Genomic DNA, 17,344 nt, shown 5'->3' with positions numbered 1-17,344 from the left:
ATTATTTCACTGTTATACAGGAAGAGGAAAGATTTACTTGTTTGCATGAAATTTTAGTTAAGTGTTTCCCTAAGACTGGATATTATAAGTTGAACTCGGATGGTGCTTTGTCTAACTCTCGTTTTGCAGGAATTGAAAGGGTATTTAGAGATGATGCTGGTTCTTTTGAGGCAGGATTTTCTAAGTTCATATATCAGAATGGGAGCAAATGGCTGAAGTGTGGGATGCAAGAGAAGGTCTGCGACTTGCTTTTCAATTGGGAATCAGGAAGCTTGAAGTTGATTGCGACTCAACCTATACCATTCAACTGTGCAATGGCGAGGTTGCACCACCATGGTACCTTAGGCACTTGTCCAGAACATTTCTGATTGGAAGGAGAGATTTGAAGATCTAGTATTTGTACATCAATACAAAGAATCCAATTATGTTGCTGATACACTGTCCAAGAAAGCTTTTGAGAGACTTCTAGAGGGGGTGTGGTTTACTAACCCACCAGAAGAAATAGTCAATAATCTTGTTGCTGACATTCAGGGTGTGTCTTACCCTAGGATGATCAGAGCTGTTTAGTTTTGTTGTTTTCATTTCCAATATATATAAAAAAAAAAAAGTAAAGATGAATATGACAATATGAACCTTGTAAAATATTGATCGATGAAAATTTTATAGCGTAGTATTGAGTGATAAAAAGTTTTTGGAGAAAATTTTATTAGTTACATTAATATCCTGTTTGGATACTAGAACCAGAAGTACTTTTGCTTCTGGACTTCTCAGAAGTTGTAGAAGTACTTCTGATGAGTTAGTTTGGCTATTACCTGACTTTTAAGTCATTAAGATAATAGGTTTGTTTGGCACCTCAATAGTGACAAAACTTATAGAAATGGAAATGTTGCGCTGGATAAACTTCAACACTCATTAATTATTTCAGAACTTTAATGTTCATTCATTGTTACGTAAATCCCTGTATATTCAAATTATTGAGCATGCATTTAGATGTAGATCATTCTTCTCCGCATGAGTGTTAATTGCAGCAATATCTTTCCCAACTCGATGGGATGAACATTTTATAAACTCAAAATTAATGCGAGGATTGAATGATATTAAACGGATTAAATTTACAATAGGAAAAGATAGAGAGAAACCTTTCTGGTTAATAAAGAATTAAACCTTCTGTTTAGTAACTCATTGAATCAAAATCGTAAAATACAAATTCATGATGGAATTGAACAACAACACTATGTTTTTTTTTTTTTTGCAATCAATCAAAAACAAGAAAGGAAAAGTAAATCAAACAGAGATTCACCTCTGATATGTATTACAAATTCATCTTCAATGCCAAAATCCGTCGACATTCTTTACCAAAATCTTCTATGGAATTCCATATATCAATGGTACAAGCAATAGATCTAGGATTTTGGGTCTCAACTTCATTAATTTCCCCTACAAATAATCAAATTAAGATGACTACTAGATTCGTCGGCCTTATGATCTTCCTTGTTTTCTTTTTCTATGTATTTCACCGTTTTTCGCACAACAAGAAAGAAGATGGGAAATAACGTGGAGGAAGAAAAAGGGTATTTGGTTTTATCTCGAGAAGTCGATTCACCAAGAAACAAGAAGCTAGGAATTTTTGTTCAAAAAAAAGTTTCCTTTTTTACTTTATATTAACTTTTAGAAGTTGATTTAAAATGGGTATCCAACCTAACTTATTGCTTTTTGACTTAATTAAATCAAAAAGCAACTTCTTATTTTACATCCAAAAAACCTATAATATTGTACATCTCTCTAATTGTTATGAAAATATGAGATTTATCTACGGTACATTAATTATACACCCCTAATTTTTATACTCTACAAATATGCCCTTACTACATAATAAATATACCCCTCACCTTATCCACTTAAAGATAGATTACATTAATACCCTCTATTATATAATTTTTTTCTTATTTTATTACACAAACATGTTTTTTCATTTAAGTAAAAACAAAATTCTCTCATTCCACCACATGTATACCACCGCCACCTCCAACTCCATCACCGCCACCAGTCCACCACCAATCCACCACCACCGCCACCAGTCCACCACCAATCCGCCGCCACCAGTCCTCCACCGCCAATCCACCACCATCGCCACCACCAATCCACCACAACCACCACCGACACCACCACCGCCGACACCGCCACCAGCCCACCACCAATCCACCGCCACCAGTTCACCACCAATCCACCACAACCACTGCCGCCACCACCGCCACCATCCCACCACCAGTCCACCACAACCACCTCTACCATTTTAACACATCCACATCCAACTCCACCGCCACCACAAGCAGCACCACCACCGCCGTCGCCAGTCCACCACCGCCGACGGCGGTGTCAACAACCAAAGGTTATCGAAAAATCAGAAGTCAGAAAAATAATATGGTGTCAACAATTAAAGTTTATCCACAAAATTAAAAATTCACAAAATGTTCTGATTACGTATGTTGTCAACAACCTAAGTTGATCTTAAAAAAATGGTATCAACAACCAAAGTTGACCCCATAAATCTAGTATCAACAACCCAAGTTGATACAAAAATTATAAATTTAAAGAATGTTCAAAGTTGATCCCTAGGTTGTTGACAACCAAAAATCAACAACCAAAGTTGACCCCATAAATCTAGTATCAACAACCAAAGTTGATCCGTAGATATGACGTCAACAATCAAAGTTGATCCGTAGATATGATGTCAACAACCAATGTTGATCCCAAATTTAAAATATAATCTAATGAGTGAACCCGGCGTGAATCGAACACGCATCTCCTGACGTTGAGTCAGTGTGCTACCATTGCACCACAAGTTCATCTAATATAGCTACTTCTAGAAAATGAAACCAATACAATAATTCTACAACTTTTATTACCTATGCAGAGTCAAGAAATTGCACCAAGCTCCAGCAATGCATAATACCCACGATCCACGAACCACCTATTAAGAAACACAAAACTTAGTAAGTCTGCAAGATGATAACCAACGATTATGAACTAAACTACGATATGATCTAAATTTCCATATTACACTAAAAATAAATTACAATCTTCATGAGTGTGCCAAATCAAATCATCACATTTTGGTTCCAAATTAAAACTATCCACATAAAGAAGTTCACATATTCGTTTTGGTTCAAACTGCAACTTGTCAAATACAGAAAAATGATTGAGATCACTATATCAATACACCAAGTGAATTTTGCATACAAAGTTCATATCACCTGAACAAACAAAATTGTTAAAACACGAATTAACTATTCTGTTAAGTGGGCCAGACATGCACAATGCAGTTCATTGTTGTTCAGTAAGAAGATGTCATAATCATTAAGTAGAGATACAAATAAACTAAACCTAATCCAAAAATCCAACTAAAGCTACAACACTACTATGGTCTGCAAAATACACCAATTAAGAGTTAGCCTAGCATTAGTGTCCATCAATAAACTCCATAGACATAATTTAGTACAGATGATATTGGTAACAAACATATATAAAAAGCAACAAAACTATAAACAATAATGTATTTTACATAGGATAGCAGTAGGTTTATTGATGGGGGAGTGGTTAGCAATGGATTACAGTTCATTGTAGTAGGATTATGTAAATCAATTTGCCTGTTATAATGAAAACATTACCACATCATTTCCCTGAGATGCAGTAACAAGACAACCATCAATGCAATAACACTAGGAACATTCACATAGTTTTGAGCAAATTAATTTCTAAACAATGAACATTTGAATTTAAGAAATGAATTTTTCCATCAATCAAGTAACAAATTTGATTATCAACGTTTCAATTAGGAATTATAAAGAATTGAGAAAATGAACGGATAGTTAACATTACAACAAAGCTATGAGTTATTATAATGAGAGAGAGAGCAAAGAGAGGTTTCAATGGAGCTTTTTGATATACCATACCTAGGAAATCGCCTCCACCACCATTATTTTAAATTATTCTTTACCGGAAGATATCACCACCACCACCATCTCCAGAGCAGATTTACGGATACTGTATATTAAGATGGGCTTAGTTCAAATAGATATGCGGTTAGAATAATTAATCGAGTTGCAAGTCAAGAATTAAATCAAATTCACCTAAAAATCCTAGAAAATTTTTGGTTGATTTCTTTTTCAAAATTTGTATCTCTGAAGAGAGATTGAGACGAGATACTTATAGATCTATGCTTTAATCATGAATAAAGTTAGGAAAATCGATATGAAATCGACGAAATTAGGTTTCCAAAACCTTACAAATGTTCTCTGGAATCGATTTTCAAACCGACAGATTGCTAATCACGTAAATCTGATAGTGGTGGCGGACATGACGGAGATGGTGGTACTGTTCTAGTAGAGACAATCGAGACGGATAGTGGTGGTGGGAGCGACGGAGATGATGGTGGTGGGAGTGATTAAAGTTTCCTGAGTACCAAGAAGAAAACAAAAAAAAAGTTAGATGGAAGGTCAAATGAGGAATCGTACAAATAATACTCTTGATAAAAATTTCGATTCTGCCATTAGGGGTATTTATAAATTTCTTCAAGGCTATTTTTGAAGGCCCATCAAAAGGGAGGGTATTTATTCAATTCCCACATTTATCTATGTTAAATATGAAAAATGGCAACATGGGTGCCACTTCACGTCGGGTGCGTTGGGTGCACAAAATTTGCTATCCACAAATTATTTTTATAAAAATTTCGTTCATTAGATGATATATCGGAATTTGTAAATTCTACATGACGAAAGTTCTTTACATTCTGCATACGGAGAGCATAAGCAAGATAACCACATATAAGCTTTCAATTGTTTTATTTTTTTCCAAATCCTTTTTACCTTTTTATACAAAGATAAACAAACTTCATGGGTAATTTCAAAGAACTTCTATCTTATGCGCTGCTTTGACGGTGATCGTGTACCGTGTAATTTAACATGCAAGTCTATCATCATCTGAAAGTCGGTTTTAATTTAGGTATTGTTAATAAATTGTCATACTTCTACGGCAAATGGTCACATTGTTACAATGTTTTTGCAAAATGGTCATTTAAATTCACAGTAACTTCAAAATAAAATCATTTTCAGAGATAAAGGAAATATCACAACTACCTAATTGTCCCTAAAACTTAGGTTCAAAACGGTTACGTGGCATCCAACCTCTAGGGTTTACCGTTTTCCTTTTGGTGTTTTGCAGAATTTCGGTCCAGTTCACGATCCTTACACGACCTTTACCTTAGAGGATTCACTATTTTTTCTTTGGAATTCAGCGAAGCTTCAAGCTTCAATCCTCAAGCTTCAATCACCACCACCACCTCTCAACCAACTAAAAGTACGATCATTTTGTAAAACCAATTAAGATAGTATCGCCGTTATATAAAATTAAAAGTTCTGTAAAGAACACGCTGTAACACATGAAATGCCATGCATATGCACTTGGCACTTGTTATTGTAAATGGTCAAAAAAAAAAACATTGAGTGAAAATTCTCACACCAAACTCAGAACACAATGAAACCACGATATTTTGCCATCATTGGCGGTGGTTGGTTTCTTTGTGACCACCACAAACGATTACTTTTATATCTTAATATTGAAAAGCTTATTGGTTTTGCTTCCAATGCTTTTGATTAGAATTAGGAAATTGGATTTATTAGATTCATTCATGATAATATTTCTAATGCCATTGGACATGAATGGCAACCGAAATTACTCGGATGTTTCTGAAAAAGAAGGTTCCACTGATAAAACAGTTGCAAAAAAGATGGTATATTGGTATAGTTTGACCGGATCGGGATGGCATGGCTATTAGCCTCCTCAAATACCCACAATCTAGGTAGCTTTTCCCCTTTAATCAAAAGCACCATCAACATTTACAGTTCATCTGTTAACTTCGCTTTACTGACTATCGATTTCTCTTTACATGGTAGTTAGTTGACGATGAAAACTTGAAAGAGATTACACACAAACTCACCATTAAAGAGAAAACACCCAAAAAACAGAAAGGAAACAAAAAATTATAAAAATATATTGGAAAAAGAAAGACCCCCCCCCGACCATACATATTACTAACAACTGCTCTACTAAAATTCAAGTTGAAGCAATCCACCTAACCATACCTGTCGGCAGTTCACACAGAGCTCTCTCACTCACTCCATCATCTCGACTGTCATACCAGTAGATCACTCAATAGAAGATTGAGATCAGAAATCAGAGATCTTAACAAGTTCAAATTTTGAAGAAGAACTGAAGAAGAGATCAAAAGAGTGGGTTTGATTCAATACTTCGGTTTTCTTTGAATTTTTGAAATTTGGGGATGCAATGTTGGTACAAGAGCGTTTATCATCAAAACCATCAAAAGCACATCAAAGAGTACAATCAACAGAACCCCCATCACATTTTCTACAAGATCGTTTCTCTGAGTCCAAATCCCTAGATTTCTCAACTTGGGTATCTGAGAATCTTTACAAAATCGTATCAGTTCTTCTACTTATTGTTACTGTTGCTGCACTTTTCTTTCTTCGTAACGTTGGTGATACAGCTGGTTTTCTCTGTTTGGAAAACAGATCTATTGTTGATAAAACGATTCATTTCCCTAAAATTGATTGGAATTCAATCCCATCTATTGTTGATAAAACTTCTCCTTATTCTTCTTTTCGATCCGAAAAATGGATTATTGTATCCGTTTCTACTCAACCTACTGATTCTCTTCAAAATCTTGTTAAATTAAAAGGCTGGCAAGTTTTGGCAATTGGAAATTCAAAAACCCCTTCAGATTGGAATCTGAAAGGTGCAATCTTTTTGTCCTTAGACCAACAAGCTAGTTTAGGTTTTCGAATTGTTGATCAGCTTCCTTATGATTCTTATGTTAGGAAGAATGTTGGTTACCTTTTCGCAATTCAACATGGTGCCAAAAAGATCTTTGATGCTGATGATCGTGGGGATGTAATTGATGCTGATTTAGGTAAACATTTTGATGTGGAATTGATTGGTGAAGGTGCAAGACAACAGACCATCTTACAGTATAGCCATGAAAACCCTAATAGGACTGTTGTCAATCCTTATATTCATTTTGGGCAGAGATCAGTTTGGCCAAGAGGTTTGCCTTTGGAGAATGTTGGTGAATTGGGGCACGAAGAGTTCTACACTGAACTCTATGGTGGTAAGCAATTTATCCAGCAAGGTATTTCTAATGGCCTCCCAGATGTTGATTCTATTTTCTATTTAACACGAAAGTCTGGTCTTGAAGCATTTGATATTCGTTTTGATGAAAATGCTCCAAAAGTAGCGTTGCCACAAGGTATGATGGTGCCCTTGAATTCATTCAATACAATGTTTCATTCTTCTGCCTTTTGGAGTTTAATGCTTCCAGTTTTCGTTAGTTCTATGGCTTCTGATGTATTGAGGGGGTTTTGGGGACAAAGGCTTTTATGGGAAATTGGTGGATTTGTTGTAGTTTACCCTCCTACTGTTCATCGATATGATAGAATTGAAGCGTACCCATTTTCAGAAGAGAAAGATCTTCATGTTAACGTGGGTCGTCTTATTAAGTTCTTGGTTCAGTGGAGATCTGGAAAACACAGACTATTCGAGAAAATTATGGAGTTAAGTTATGTAATGGCAGAGGAAGGGTTTTGGACTGAGCAAGATGTAAAATTTACTGCTGCTTGGCTTCAGGATCTGTTAGCTGTCGGTTACCAGCAACCAAGGTTGATGTCTTTAGAGTTAGATAGACCAAGGGCCACGATAGGCCATGGAGATCGGAAGGATTTCATCCCTCAAAAAATACCATCCGTTCATCTTGGGGTCGAGGAAGTAGGGACTGTAAATTATGAGATAGGGAATTTGATTAAGTTGAGGAAGAACTTTGGGAATGTTGTGCTCATAATGTTCTGCACTAGGCCGGTGGAACGTACCGCTTTGGAATGGAGGTTGCTTTATGGTCGCATATTCAAGACTGTTGTTATCCTCTCTGAACACAGCAATTCAGATCTTGCTGTTGAACGCGGCAAGTTGGAGCAAGTATACAAGTAAGTGTCCCAATTGTCTTCATAATTCATGTTTCATCATCTTGCTTGATTTTGACCGTCGACTTTGAAAGTAGTTACTTGCATGTTTATTTGTCGATGATCTGATGTAAGAGTGAATCAGCATGAACCACCCTTTTTATACATTCTTTCCGTGTGGAGGACTGTAATTGGGTTCTTTGTGAACGACTGCCTTCTTCTTACGTTTACTCTAACCAGTTTTAGTTTTTTTTCTTACTAGAGTTAGTTATTTGGGATTGTGTTATTGTTAGAGATAGTGGAATTACAAGGAATCGTGACTTCTAATTTTATACAGCATTTATGCATAGACAGATAAGAACAAAGATCTTGGCCGAAGGATATTTAGGTGCCCTCAGAAAACAAAAAGCTATAGGCTTGTGAGGCAAGTAAACCAACAAGTGTTTAGCTATATAGTCCCAGCTTCCATAATTTAGCAAGTTCACAACATATGTTCAGTGTTACATATTATCATTTTGTGGCTTAGTTGGTAAAATTGGGAAGCAAAAATATAATTTACAGCATGGTAGCTTTTCTCTGTAGGATTTGTTTGAAAGTACAACTAATCACTGCTTGCTCAAATGTGTGATGTTCTTGTATACTTTTCTAACAGAGTATATATATTTTTTTTAAGATAGATATAGTTTGTGTGTATACTGGAATGTCTCAATACTTGCAACCGATCAAACTACAAATTTAGGAGGGTATATCACTGATAATGGTAGGATAAATTATGCTCCTTTTATAATTAACCAGTACTAGTGTTTGAATGAATTGATTAATAAGTAAAGAGCGAAACCTGTTTAGTACATGAAGTCTGAGAGTAAGGACATTATCACGTGTCAAATAGTTCATGTTTTATTTTACTTTTGGGTCCTATTAAAGTGACCAATAACACCATAGGGTCCCAAAACTGTCCAATTCTTTGTTTGGTTCCCAGTCAAACGGTTGATTGGTCAATTCGTCAAGAACCGTTAAATTGTTAGGGCCCTGAAAATGTTTTTTTATCCCGAAAAACTTCGGTGTTAAAAATATCTAATTCCAACAATTTTATCATTTTTCATCCTTAGTTGAGACCTCATCCAAATTTGTCACAGAAAGATTATGATATTTGATGCATGCATATACTTCTGCTTGAGAATAAAAAGATATACGAACGTATCCAAATGTATACTTATATACTTGTGATTAGAAAAAAAGATCGAAAGAAATAACATAAACCTAAATCCTATCTAGTAGGAGTAGGGTGTAGAAATCATTGAGTGGATATTCAATCAACTTGTTGATTTGAATGAGGTCTCAGCTAAAGAGAAAATGATAATATCACTAAATTGGATTTTTTAACACACTCTTTTTTTTTTGGGTCCCGACTAAAATACGAAAATATTTTTCTGGGTCTCCATCCTATTTAAAGGTAGCTAACAGATTGACCAGTCAACCGTTTGACTGGGACTCAAATATGACATTGGACATTTTTGGGACACTGTAGTGTCAATGGTCACTTTAATGGGACCCAAAACTAAAATAATCCATTTACTAAATTGGACATTTTTGGGACCCTGTGGTGTTGATGGTCACTTCAATGGACCCAAAACTAAAATTATCCATTTACTAATTTAGGAGGGGAAAGCACTGATTGTGGTAGGGTAGAATGAATTGATAAGTAAAGAGAGAAACATGTGTAGTACATGAAGTTTGAAAGTAAGGACATTAGCACGCTTCATATTCTTCTTCTAGGAATGGAGTAATACTCATGTGATTTTCTGTTTCCCTTTTCCATATGTAAATGCCTATAATCTAAATAGTACGTGAATCTTTGGGTCGATATACATAGATGTGACTCTATTGTTGAGAAGTTCCTGTATGTCATATGCTTCCTTACGATATCGGAGTGCCCTCAGTGTATGCTTAGTACAAGAAGACAGGCAAAAATTAGGTGTTGAACTGTCTCAAACTTGTTGGAGTAGTCTTGGAGCAAGTTTGCTAGGTTGTGAACTCTTAGGCTAGAGTATTTATTTCGTTAATCAATGATAGGAGCCCAAGTCTACGTTATTTTGTCGGCTATTTTTGTTATCTACCACATCACCTACTATTTAATAGGAGACCAATACCTCATTGGATACATCTTAGACAGAAAATATCTCTTTTTTTGTGTTTCTCATTGATGGTTGAGATTGAGTCTAGCATATTCCTTGTCTTCTATCCAGCGACTAGCTACCATCTCTATCTAACCATCCGATAGGTTAGGTTTTCGCTTTTGAGTCTCAACTAATGTTGCTTGTGCTGACTGATATGTCTTAGATTTAGCTTCAAAAAGGAAAAAGAAAGAAGAGGAAAAGGTTTTGGTATCTGTAGCCATTTTTAATTATTAACTGAAGTAAACCCTTCATTTATATATATGTATTTTTGATATTGGAAACCACAAGTGATCTTGACAAATCAGGTAGAAAACGATAGAATTTCTAAGGTCAGTAAGCAACTTGATGCTTATGGATTTTGGGTTTATCATGTTTCCACTTTCCACTCTATTTCTTGTTTAAGTTTTAGGCAGGTAGAAATGTGCAGGAGATCAGGGCTGGTATTTGTTAGGCCAGGTTTAGTTAGACATGCAATGATCAGGTTTGGGCTCGGGCAAGTCCTCATTCAAAATTGCTGTAATCTGCTCAAACCCCTAAGCTTTGTTAACATTGGGCCTCATTTCACCTCTACAAGTGGGGAAGCTTAAATTGCTTTAATCATTCTCGTGATCATCATTATGTATATTAAGTATTAACACACGTGTACAAGCTTATTGGCCTCCTCTAGTTGTGGCTGCATCTTTATTCTTGAACCACGAGGCAGCAATTGCTGCCACCTTGTAGCATGTCTAAATAGATTGCTTTAGCAACCCTTGCTTATCTGTTAATAATACATGCTTTGTCAATTCCATCAATTTTAACTTAAAGAAGTGGTCGTAAATGTGAAGCTTAATTTTTTTTTTTCTTTTACATGTTTCTGAATCCATGAATTTGATCTATGCTCACTGGTAGTAATATATACTCGATGTTTGCTTAATTAGCTTGAGTTCCTGACTTCGCAGGTTTTTGCCTAAGATATTCGATCGGTTCGCAAGTGCAGAAGGTTTTGTGTTTCTTCAAGATGACACGGTTCTTAACTATTGGAATTTACTTCAAGCAGACAAGACTAAGCTATGGATTACTGACAAGGTAACATCAAATTCAACCAAACTAGGCATATTAAAATGCATTAATAACCCATAACTTTCAACCAAGTTTTGAAGTTGCTTGACCTTTCGTGATGGTGATTCTACCCCTTCAATTTATTTAATGATATGATGCCATATATTGTTCTCTGACAAGATGTTGTACGTATGTATATATATTATCAGGTCCCCAATTCCTGGACCATTGTTCCAACAACTGGGGAGAATTCGGGTTGGTATTCAAAACAAGCAGACATGGTGAAGACAGTAGTAGATACGATGCCCGTTCATTTTCAGGTTAGCTACAAGGAAAGCAGCACCGATCTGCAAGGGCTAACACTTTGTGGCTCCGAGGTTTTCTACATCCCTCGGCGTTTTGTAGAGGACTTTACAGATTTGGTTGGTCTTGTTGGCAAAATTAAAATCCATCACAAGGTCGCAATACCGATGTTCTTTAAGGCAATGGATTCACCAAGTAACTTTGATTCCGTTCTCGGTAAAATGATTTATAAGACGGAAATGCTTCCAGCAAGCAATTTTTCGAGCATATATTCACCCAAAGTCCCTGCAGTTCATCCATGCAATGTGTCAGATGAGCCTGATTTCATTAGACTGGTTAGAGTAATGTCTGCAGGTGATCCTCTTCTAATGGAACTAGTTTGAGTATACACTTCAACAAGAAAAATGTACCACTTTATTAACACTAAGTGATCCTTTAAATTCTTTTCTTACCGAGGTATGGGGTAAATTTTTCTTTTTCCTTTTGTAGATTTATGTTGTAATATTCATTTAGTGGGGATGGTAAAAAAGCCCTAGAACAGTTCTGTTAAATCATCTTTGTAATTGGTTTAAACACAGAAATGAAAAAAAGTGTACTCATGGGTTACAGAAATGGAGATGAGATAAATTTGTCTGTTAAAGGTTCAAAATTTTGGTCCTCATGTCATGGGCGGTTGTTTCCCTGGCTGAATTTGAGGTTGTACTGGCAAAAAACGTTGCTGAATGATTCTTATTCTAATTATTTGTATTCATAACTTCCTCCAATGAAGTAGTTTCGAGTAAAGTGTTGCATTTTATTGCATCAGTTTGTTTAATTCAGAATCCACAAAACCTGTATACCTCTGCTATTTGTTTTTGCATTTATTCCTATGAAAGAGAATGCTTCACAATTTGGAAACGAAGAGCGAGTTGTCCTCTTAATAATAACCATAACATAGAACGTTATTGAAACCTTAAAACCAAGCACGGGACTGAGTCGTCTGACATTAGTTTTTAACAATAATGAAAATTGCAGCGAGGACAATAAAAATTTAAATGCTGAGAAATTTCTTTTCTTTCAAGCTTTCAACCGTTTCCTTGAGGCTCACCTCTACAGGAATCAGATCTACACCTAGACTTTTTACTTTCTCGATGGACACTTCATAAGTTGGCGTCAAAGGCTTGTCATCTGCACACCTGTCGAGAACCAAAAAGAAAAGATGTTTTAATTTTGAAATTTGTGACTTGACCTGAGAAGTAAATAAGAAAAGAAAAAAACTCAGCTTCTAGTAGTTCCGGTACAAGGGAGGGGAGAACAGATAATAAGTTCTTCCTAATCACGAACTGACGCGACTAAATTGCATCTTTCTGAGAAAATGTTTTAAGAAATAACGACTGAAAACAATGAAGCAATGTGTGGCAACATTAAACGTATCACACACATCACCACTGGTACAGTATTGAGTTTCTTCAGATGTGACTAGCTAGATTCGCGGAGAGCAATTTCAAATGAAGTAGGTCAGGATCTTAAGACTGGCTTATGCAAATACGTTAAGTGTACTGATTTGGAAATAAATTATTTCGAGAGTAGACATACTTTTCAGGCAGCTTAACATCAGGGTAAAGATCGTGTAAAATCTTCACAATCTCTGAGAAATGCATCACTTTTTCGGCCAAGCAATGTCTTCCACTGGCTGAATGAACCTCATATGCGAGAACATGTGCTTTGGCGACATCTCTGACATCAACCCATCCAAAAACTAAATTTGGAAATGTTTGTGATCCTGCATTGAGATTAAGACCACGACGATTGCATTAAATGTAGTTCAAACCCTTGTGCTAATATCTCAAAGGAATTCATGCTTGTATAACCAACTTATACTCCATTTTAGGATAAAGAAAGAGGATAATACATTTAGTGCCCAAATCAAATTGCGCAAATCGATGTCTAGTCAGTATATCCAAAGAAAAATAAGATACACATACTGATCAGTATAGATATACTCCATATTTGTTGTTTCCAAAAAGAAAATTCGTGTAGAATGGACCCTTAAGAGAAAAATCATACCATTGATCAAGCTAGAAATGACTTCAGCACTTGTGTTAAGCGTTGGCTGTAAAAGAGGACCCATTACCATTCCTGGATTGATAGCTACCATATCAATCCCGTTTTCTTTTGCGAATTCCCAAGCAGCCTTTTCAGCTAAAGTCTTCGAAACTACGTACCAAAGCTGATTAATAACATGCACAAAGTTAAAGTACACCGTACATGTACATATTCGCTTGGCTCATTATAAACCTCTGAGAACTTGAACAACTTACACTAAATATATATGTTAAGATTCTAGAAAAATACGGGTGCTCAGTTTACACAGGACAACTACATGCTTAAATACTTTGAAGCAATGTCTTGGCCAGTGACACATTGTTTACCCTCCTAGTTTTGTAGCTCTTCCACTGAAGTATTGTATACTCATGGCATTAAAAAGCTTGCATTGACAACAATATTCTGTTTTACTTAATGCAAACAAACTTAGGATATCTGTACAAGATTGACAAACAAATTAACAACAATGTACCTCAATTTTCTCACAGAAATCTGGATCAGAAAACCAAGTTTCATCCACTACAACCCCAGGAACTTTTGGTCTTTCATTGACAACCACGGCAGCAAGGGATGACGTTAGAATGACTCTTTTGACAGATGGAGTTTTTGCGCAAGAACCAAGAACATTAAGACTTCCTTTAACCGCAGGTTCGATTAGTTCAGCCTGAATCAAAGAGGATACAAGAGTTTGCATTTATCAAACACGCACCACTCAAAATGCACCTAGAAACAAAGTCCAAATACAGAACATAAATATAGCATGTACCTGAGGGTCTTTGACTACATTGATGAAGGGAGAAGCGGTATGGAAAACACCTTCACAACCATCAACAACAGAATCAAATGAACCTTCTTCTAGTAAATCTGCTTTAAAGAAATGAAGTCTCTCGCTTGCTCCACTTAGTGCACGTAAGTGTTCTGTCTTCTTCGGATCACCTAAATATAAATGAAGTTAAGTAATTTAATCAATGAAGAATTCAGCACTATGAAATTGTAGATAATGCAACTACAGTCTTTTACTTTTAATCAATGAAGAATTCAGCACTACGAAATTTTCAGTGGAGCTGCCAAATGAAACTAGTCTTTTTCTTTTAAAACACTAATAATGTGTACGTGTAGAGCTCCAGTTCAGTGGTCTAATGTGAAAAAAATTGACGTAATAAATCAGCTCATAATCAAACCTCTAAACATCAGTGGTCTTAAATTTTACACACTGGTATCCTCAATTTACACTACCGAGTACCAGCTGTTATATAAGACGGTCAAAATCACATCAAATGATAGAGTTCTGGTACATTTTTGAAGGCATTTCAAATTAAAAAAAAAAGAAAATCGGGAAAAATAGGCATCAGTTAGGGCTGATATAAAATTCGAAGGACAAAGGGCAAATGTGGCGTAAACTGAATATAGTAGTTTCCCCTTTAAGTAGAGACAAGAAAACATAGTCAAAAGTAGTTGATGCCGTTACCATGTCGGGTAATTTCTTTGTTCTGATCTAGACATCTAGTAATCAGATTCAAGATCAATAAATAGTAAAGCAAACTAGTAGCTCTATTGAGTATTTGATCAAACAAGCAAATTAATTATGTAACGGACTTACTTGGATTACGAATTGTTGCTCTGACTGTGTATCCTCGTTCTAACAATAGCTTCACTAACCATGAAGCTACATAACCTGATGCGCCTGTTACACACACTAATTTACCAACTCCTTCTGCACTCATCTCTCTCACAGACTCTTTTCCTCTGAAAACAGACAAATTACTTATTCTTCACTTGTTTGATTTTCACTCTTTAAACTGTTGATGGCCAAGGAGATGGAATCAAATTATTGATTAAATTGATGTAACCAAAAGAAAAAGATTCCTTCACACTTGTTTCCAACCGTAAGAGCAACCACAGTCACGAGACAAACCAAATACCAAATTCCAGACTAAAAACCAAAAAAGTTTGGTATTCTCGGTGTTCAAGCGCAGTGGATGACGACCAAAATTTGGTGAGGCGTAACTTATACATCCGCTTGAAGCCAGACGGAATTTATACTAACGTTTCTTGGTGGGCGTCTTTTTAACATGCGTCTCAGTGAAACGGATGTATTACGTGCGCCTGATTGAGGCGCAGTTTTAATTCACGCCTGGCATTAGACGGCGATGGAAAATGCGTCCCAGTAGACGGAGATGGTATGTGCGTCTGATACATACGGAGATATAAATTGCGTCTGCATCGGACGGACACAGAAGGTGCGTCTGAGTGGGGCGGAGATGAAAGGTCCGTCTATGTGGGGCGTTTATGGAAAGTCCGTCTGAGTGGGGCGTTTATGGAATGTCCGTCTGGGTGGGGCGTCAATGTAAAGTGCGTCTAGAAATATACGTTAAAGGGTAAGTCCGTCTGATTATCTCCTCTTCTCCTCCTCTTTTCACAGAACAAGAACAAAAAAGACGACGAAACCTAAGAAAAATTCTAGGGCAAAAATTCAGCTGCAATCTCATGTTATGAAGATTAATCTATGTTTCCGTGAAAGAAACAAGTTTTCTAATAGAGGTATGTAATCTAAAAAACGTGATTTTTATAAATTTTAATCCATCAATCTTAATCTTTGATTTTGTGTCTGCTGCAGGATTTCTTTAATTGGGTCTGTAGATTCTTTAATTGGGTGCGTAGAATTTTGGTTGAAGATTAAAGGTACGGTTTTTGTTCCAAAAGAATTAGGTTATTTTTGGGTGGATTCAGTGTTGGTCGGACCAGGCGTACATTAAAGATACGTCTCACACAGGCGTGCATAATACATGCGCCCGGACCAGGCGTACATTAAAGATACGTCTACACACAGGCGCTCACGATACATGCGCCCGAACCAGGCGGTTTTTATAACTGCGCCCCACTGGGACGTACATTCTAATTACGCCTGCTGTGGGGCGTACGTATTATCTCCGTTTTGTCCGGCGGTGGTTATAAATACGCCTCACTCATACGCTCTTTATACATCCGCCCTAATTTCATGCGTTCTTTATACTTACGTCTGGTGTGAAGCGCTCACTATAACCCCGTCTGAATTCATACGCTTATATTAAGCCCGTCCCAGTATAACTGATTTTAGTCTGGGTCGGCGACCATTTTTGGTCTCAAACCCTAATTATCCGGACTAAATATAGCTTTAGTCCGTTCCATTACTGCTGATACAGAGACCAAATTTGGGTTTAGTCTCCAAATTTGGTCGTGACTGTGGTTGCTCTAAGCGTGATATATTTTAGTAGTTGACATATACACACACAAGCACGATGAAGCCTGAAAGCCAAGTTTGTAATAACTGATTTGTCTGATCCTATTTTGGGCCTGCATGTAACATAGGTGAACAATACCAAAGATCTGTGCGATAAACCATTTGTGGGAGTGGGAGTGGGAGGACATCAAATCAAATGGGTAAAGATTAGGTTGGTTTTCTCTACTCACGTGGTTGTAAAGTGACAAAACTACACTTGACAACCGACATGAACGATCAAAGTTGGTGCTGGAGAATATGTGGTGCGGTTCCCAATCAGGATTCGCCAGGTCACAGCAACTACCCGATTGGAGTGTCCAACCCAACTACAAAACTAATGTAGTTGGGTTCCATTAGGAAAAGCTTTTATGGAACACACAGGTGTAGTCTCACGGGATTTCAAATGATATCCGGCTAGTTTCAAAATTTAATGTTAATCTATAGAAATTTTT

At 36.5% G+C, this 17,344-nt stretch overlaps 2 protein-coding genes across 2 annotated transcripts; one reads left to right on the top strand and one right to left on the bottom strand.

Annotated features, from left to right (window-relative positions):
• Positions 1–5,904: 5,904 nt before the first annotated feature.
• Positions 5,905–12,286, top strand: LOC113310537 (probable glycosyltransferase STELLO2). Its single transcript, XM_026559236.1, has 3 exons — positions 5,905–8,051; positions 11,146–11,272; positions 11,455–12,286. The coding sequence occupies exons 1-3, from the start codon at positions 6,343–6,345 to the stop codon at positions 11,929–11,931; spliced, it is 2,313 nt and encodes a 770-aa protein (XP_026415021.1). The 5' UTR covers positions 5,905–6,342; the 3' UTR covers positions 11,932–12,286.
• Positions 12,287–12,437: 151 nt separating this feature from the next.
• On the bottom strand, positions 12,438–15,559 carry LOC113310538 (cinnamoyl-CoA reductase 1-like). Its single transcript, XM_026559238.1, has 6 exons — positions 15,234–15,559; positions 14,400–14,569; positions 14,106–14,297; positions 13,595–13,757; positions 13,124–13,310; positions 12,438–12,723 (listed from the first exon to the last, which is right to left on the bottom strand). Exons 1-6 carry the CDS (start codon positions 15,355–15,357, stop codon positions 12,579–12,581), a joined length of 981 nt encoding a protein of 326 aa, XP_026415023.1. The 5' UTR covers positions 15,358–15,559; the 3' UTR covers positions 12,438–12,578.
• Between the last annotated feature and the right edge of the window lie 1,785 nt (positions 15,560–17,344).

Source organism: Papaver somniferum, chromosome 9 (genome assembly GCF_003573695.1).
Source record: "Papaver somniferum cultivar HN1 chromosome 9, ASM357369v1, whole genome shotgun sequence".
Lineage (NCBI taxonomy): Eukaryota > Viridiplantae > Streptophyta > Magnoliopsida > Ranunculales > Papaveraceae > Papaver > Papaver somniferum.
This window is presented reverse-complemented; position numbering and strand designations above follow the sequence as displayed.

Bases quoted from the DNA above. Each gene is read 5' to 3' on its own strand.
- LOC113310537 (XM_026559236.1), top strand. From the start codon at position 6,343: ATGTTGGTACAAGAGCGTTTATCATCAAAACCATCAAAAGCACATCAA. The intron at 8,052-11,145 runs GTAAGTGTCCCA...CTGACTTCGCAG, and splicing joins AAGTTGGAGCAAGTATACAA to GTTTTTGCCTAAGATATTCG. The intron at 11,273-11,454 runs GTAACATCAAAT...ATATATTATCAG, and splicing joins AGCTATGGATTACTGACAAG to GTCCCCAATTCCTGGACCAT.
- LOC113310538 (XM_026559238.1), bottom strand. From the start codon at position 15,357: ATGAGTGCAGAAGGAGTTGGTAAATTAGTGTGTGTAACAGGCGCATCA. The intron at 14,570-15,233 runs GTAAGTCCGTTA...ATTTATATTTAG, and splicing joins AGCAACAATTCGTAATCCAA to GTGATCCGAAGAAGACAGAA. The intron at 13,311-13,594 runs GTATGATTTTTC...ATCTCAATGCAG, and splicing joins CATTTCTAGCTTGATCAATG to GATCACAAACATTTCCAAAT.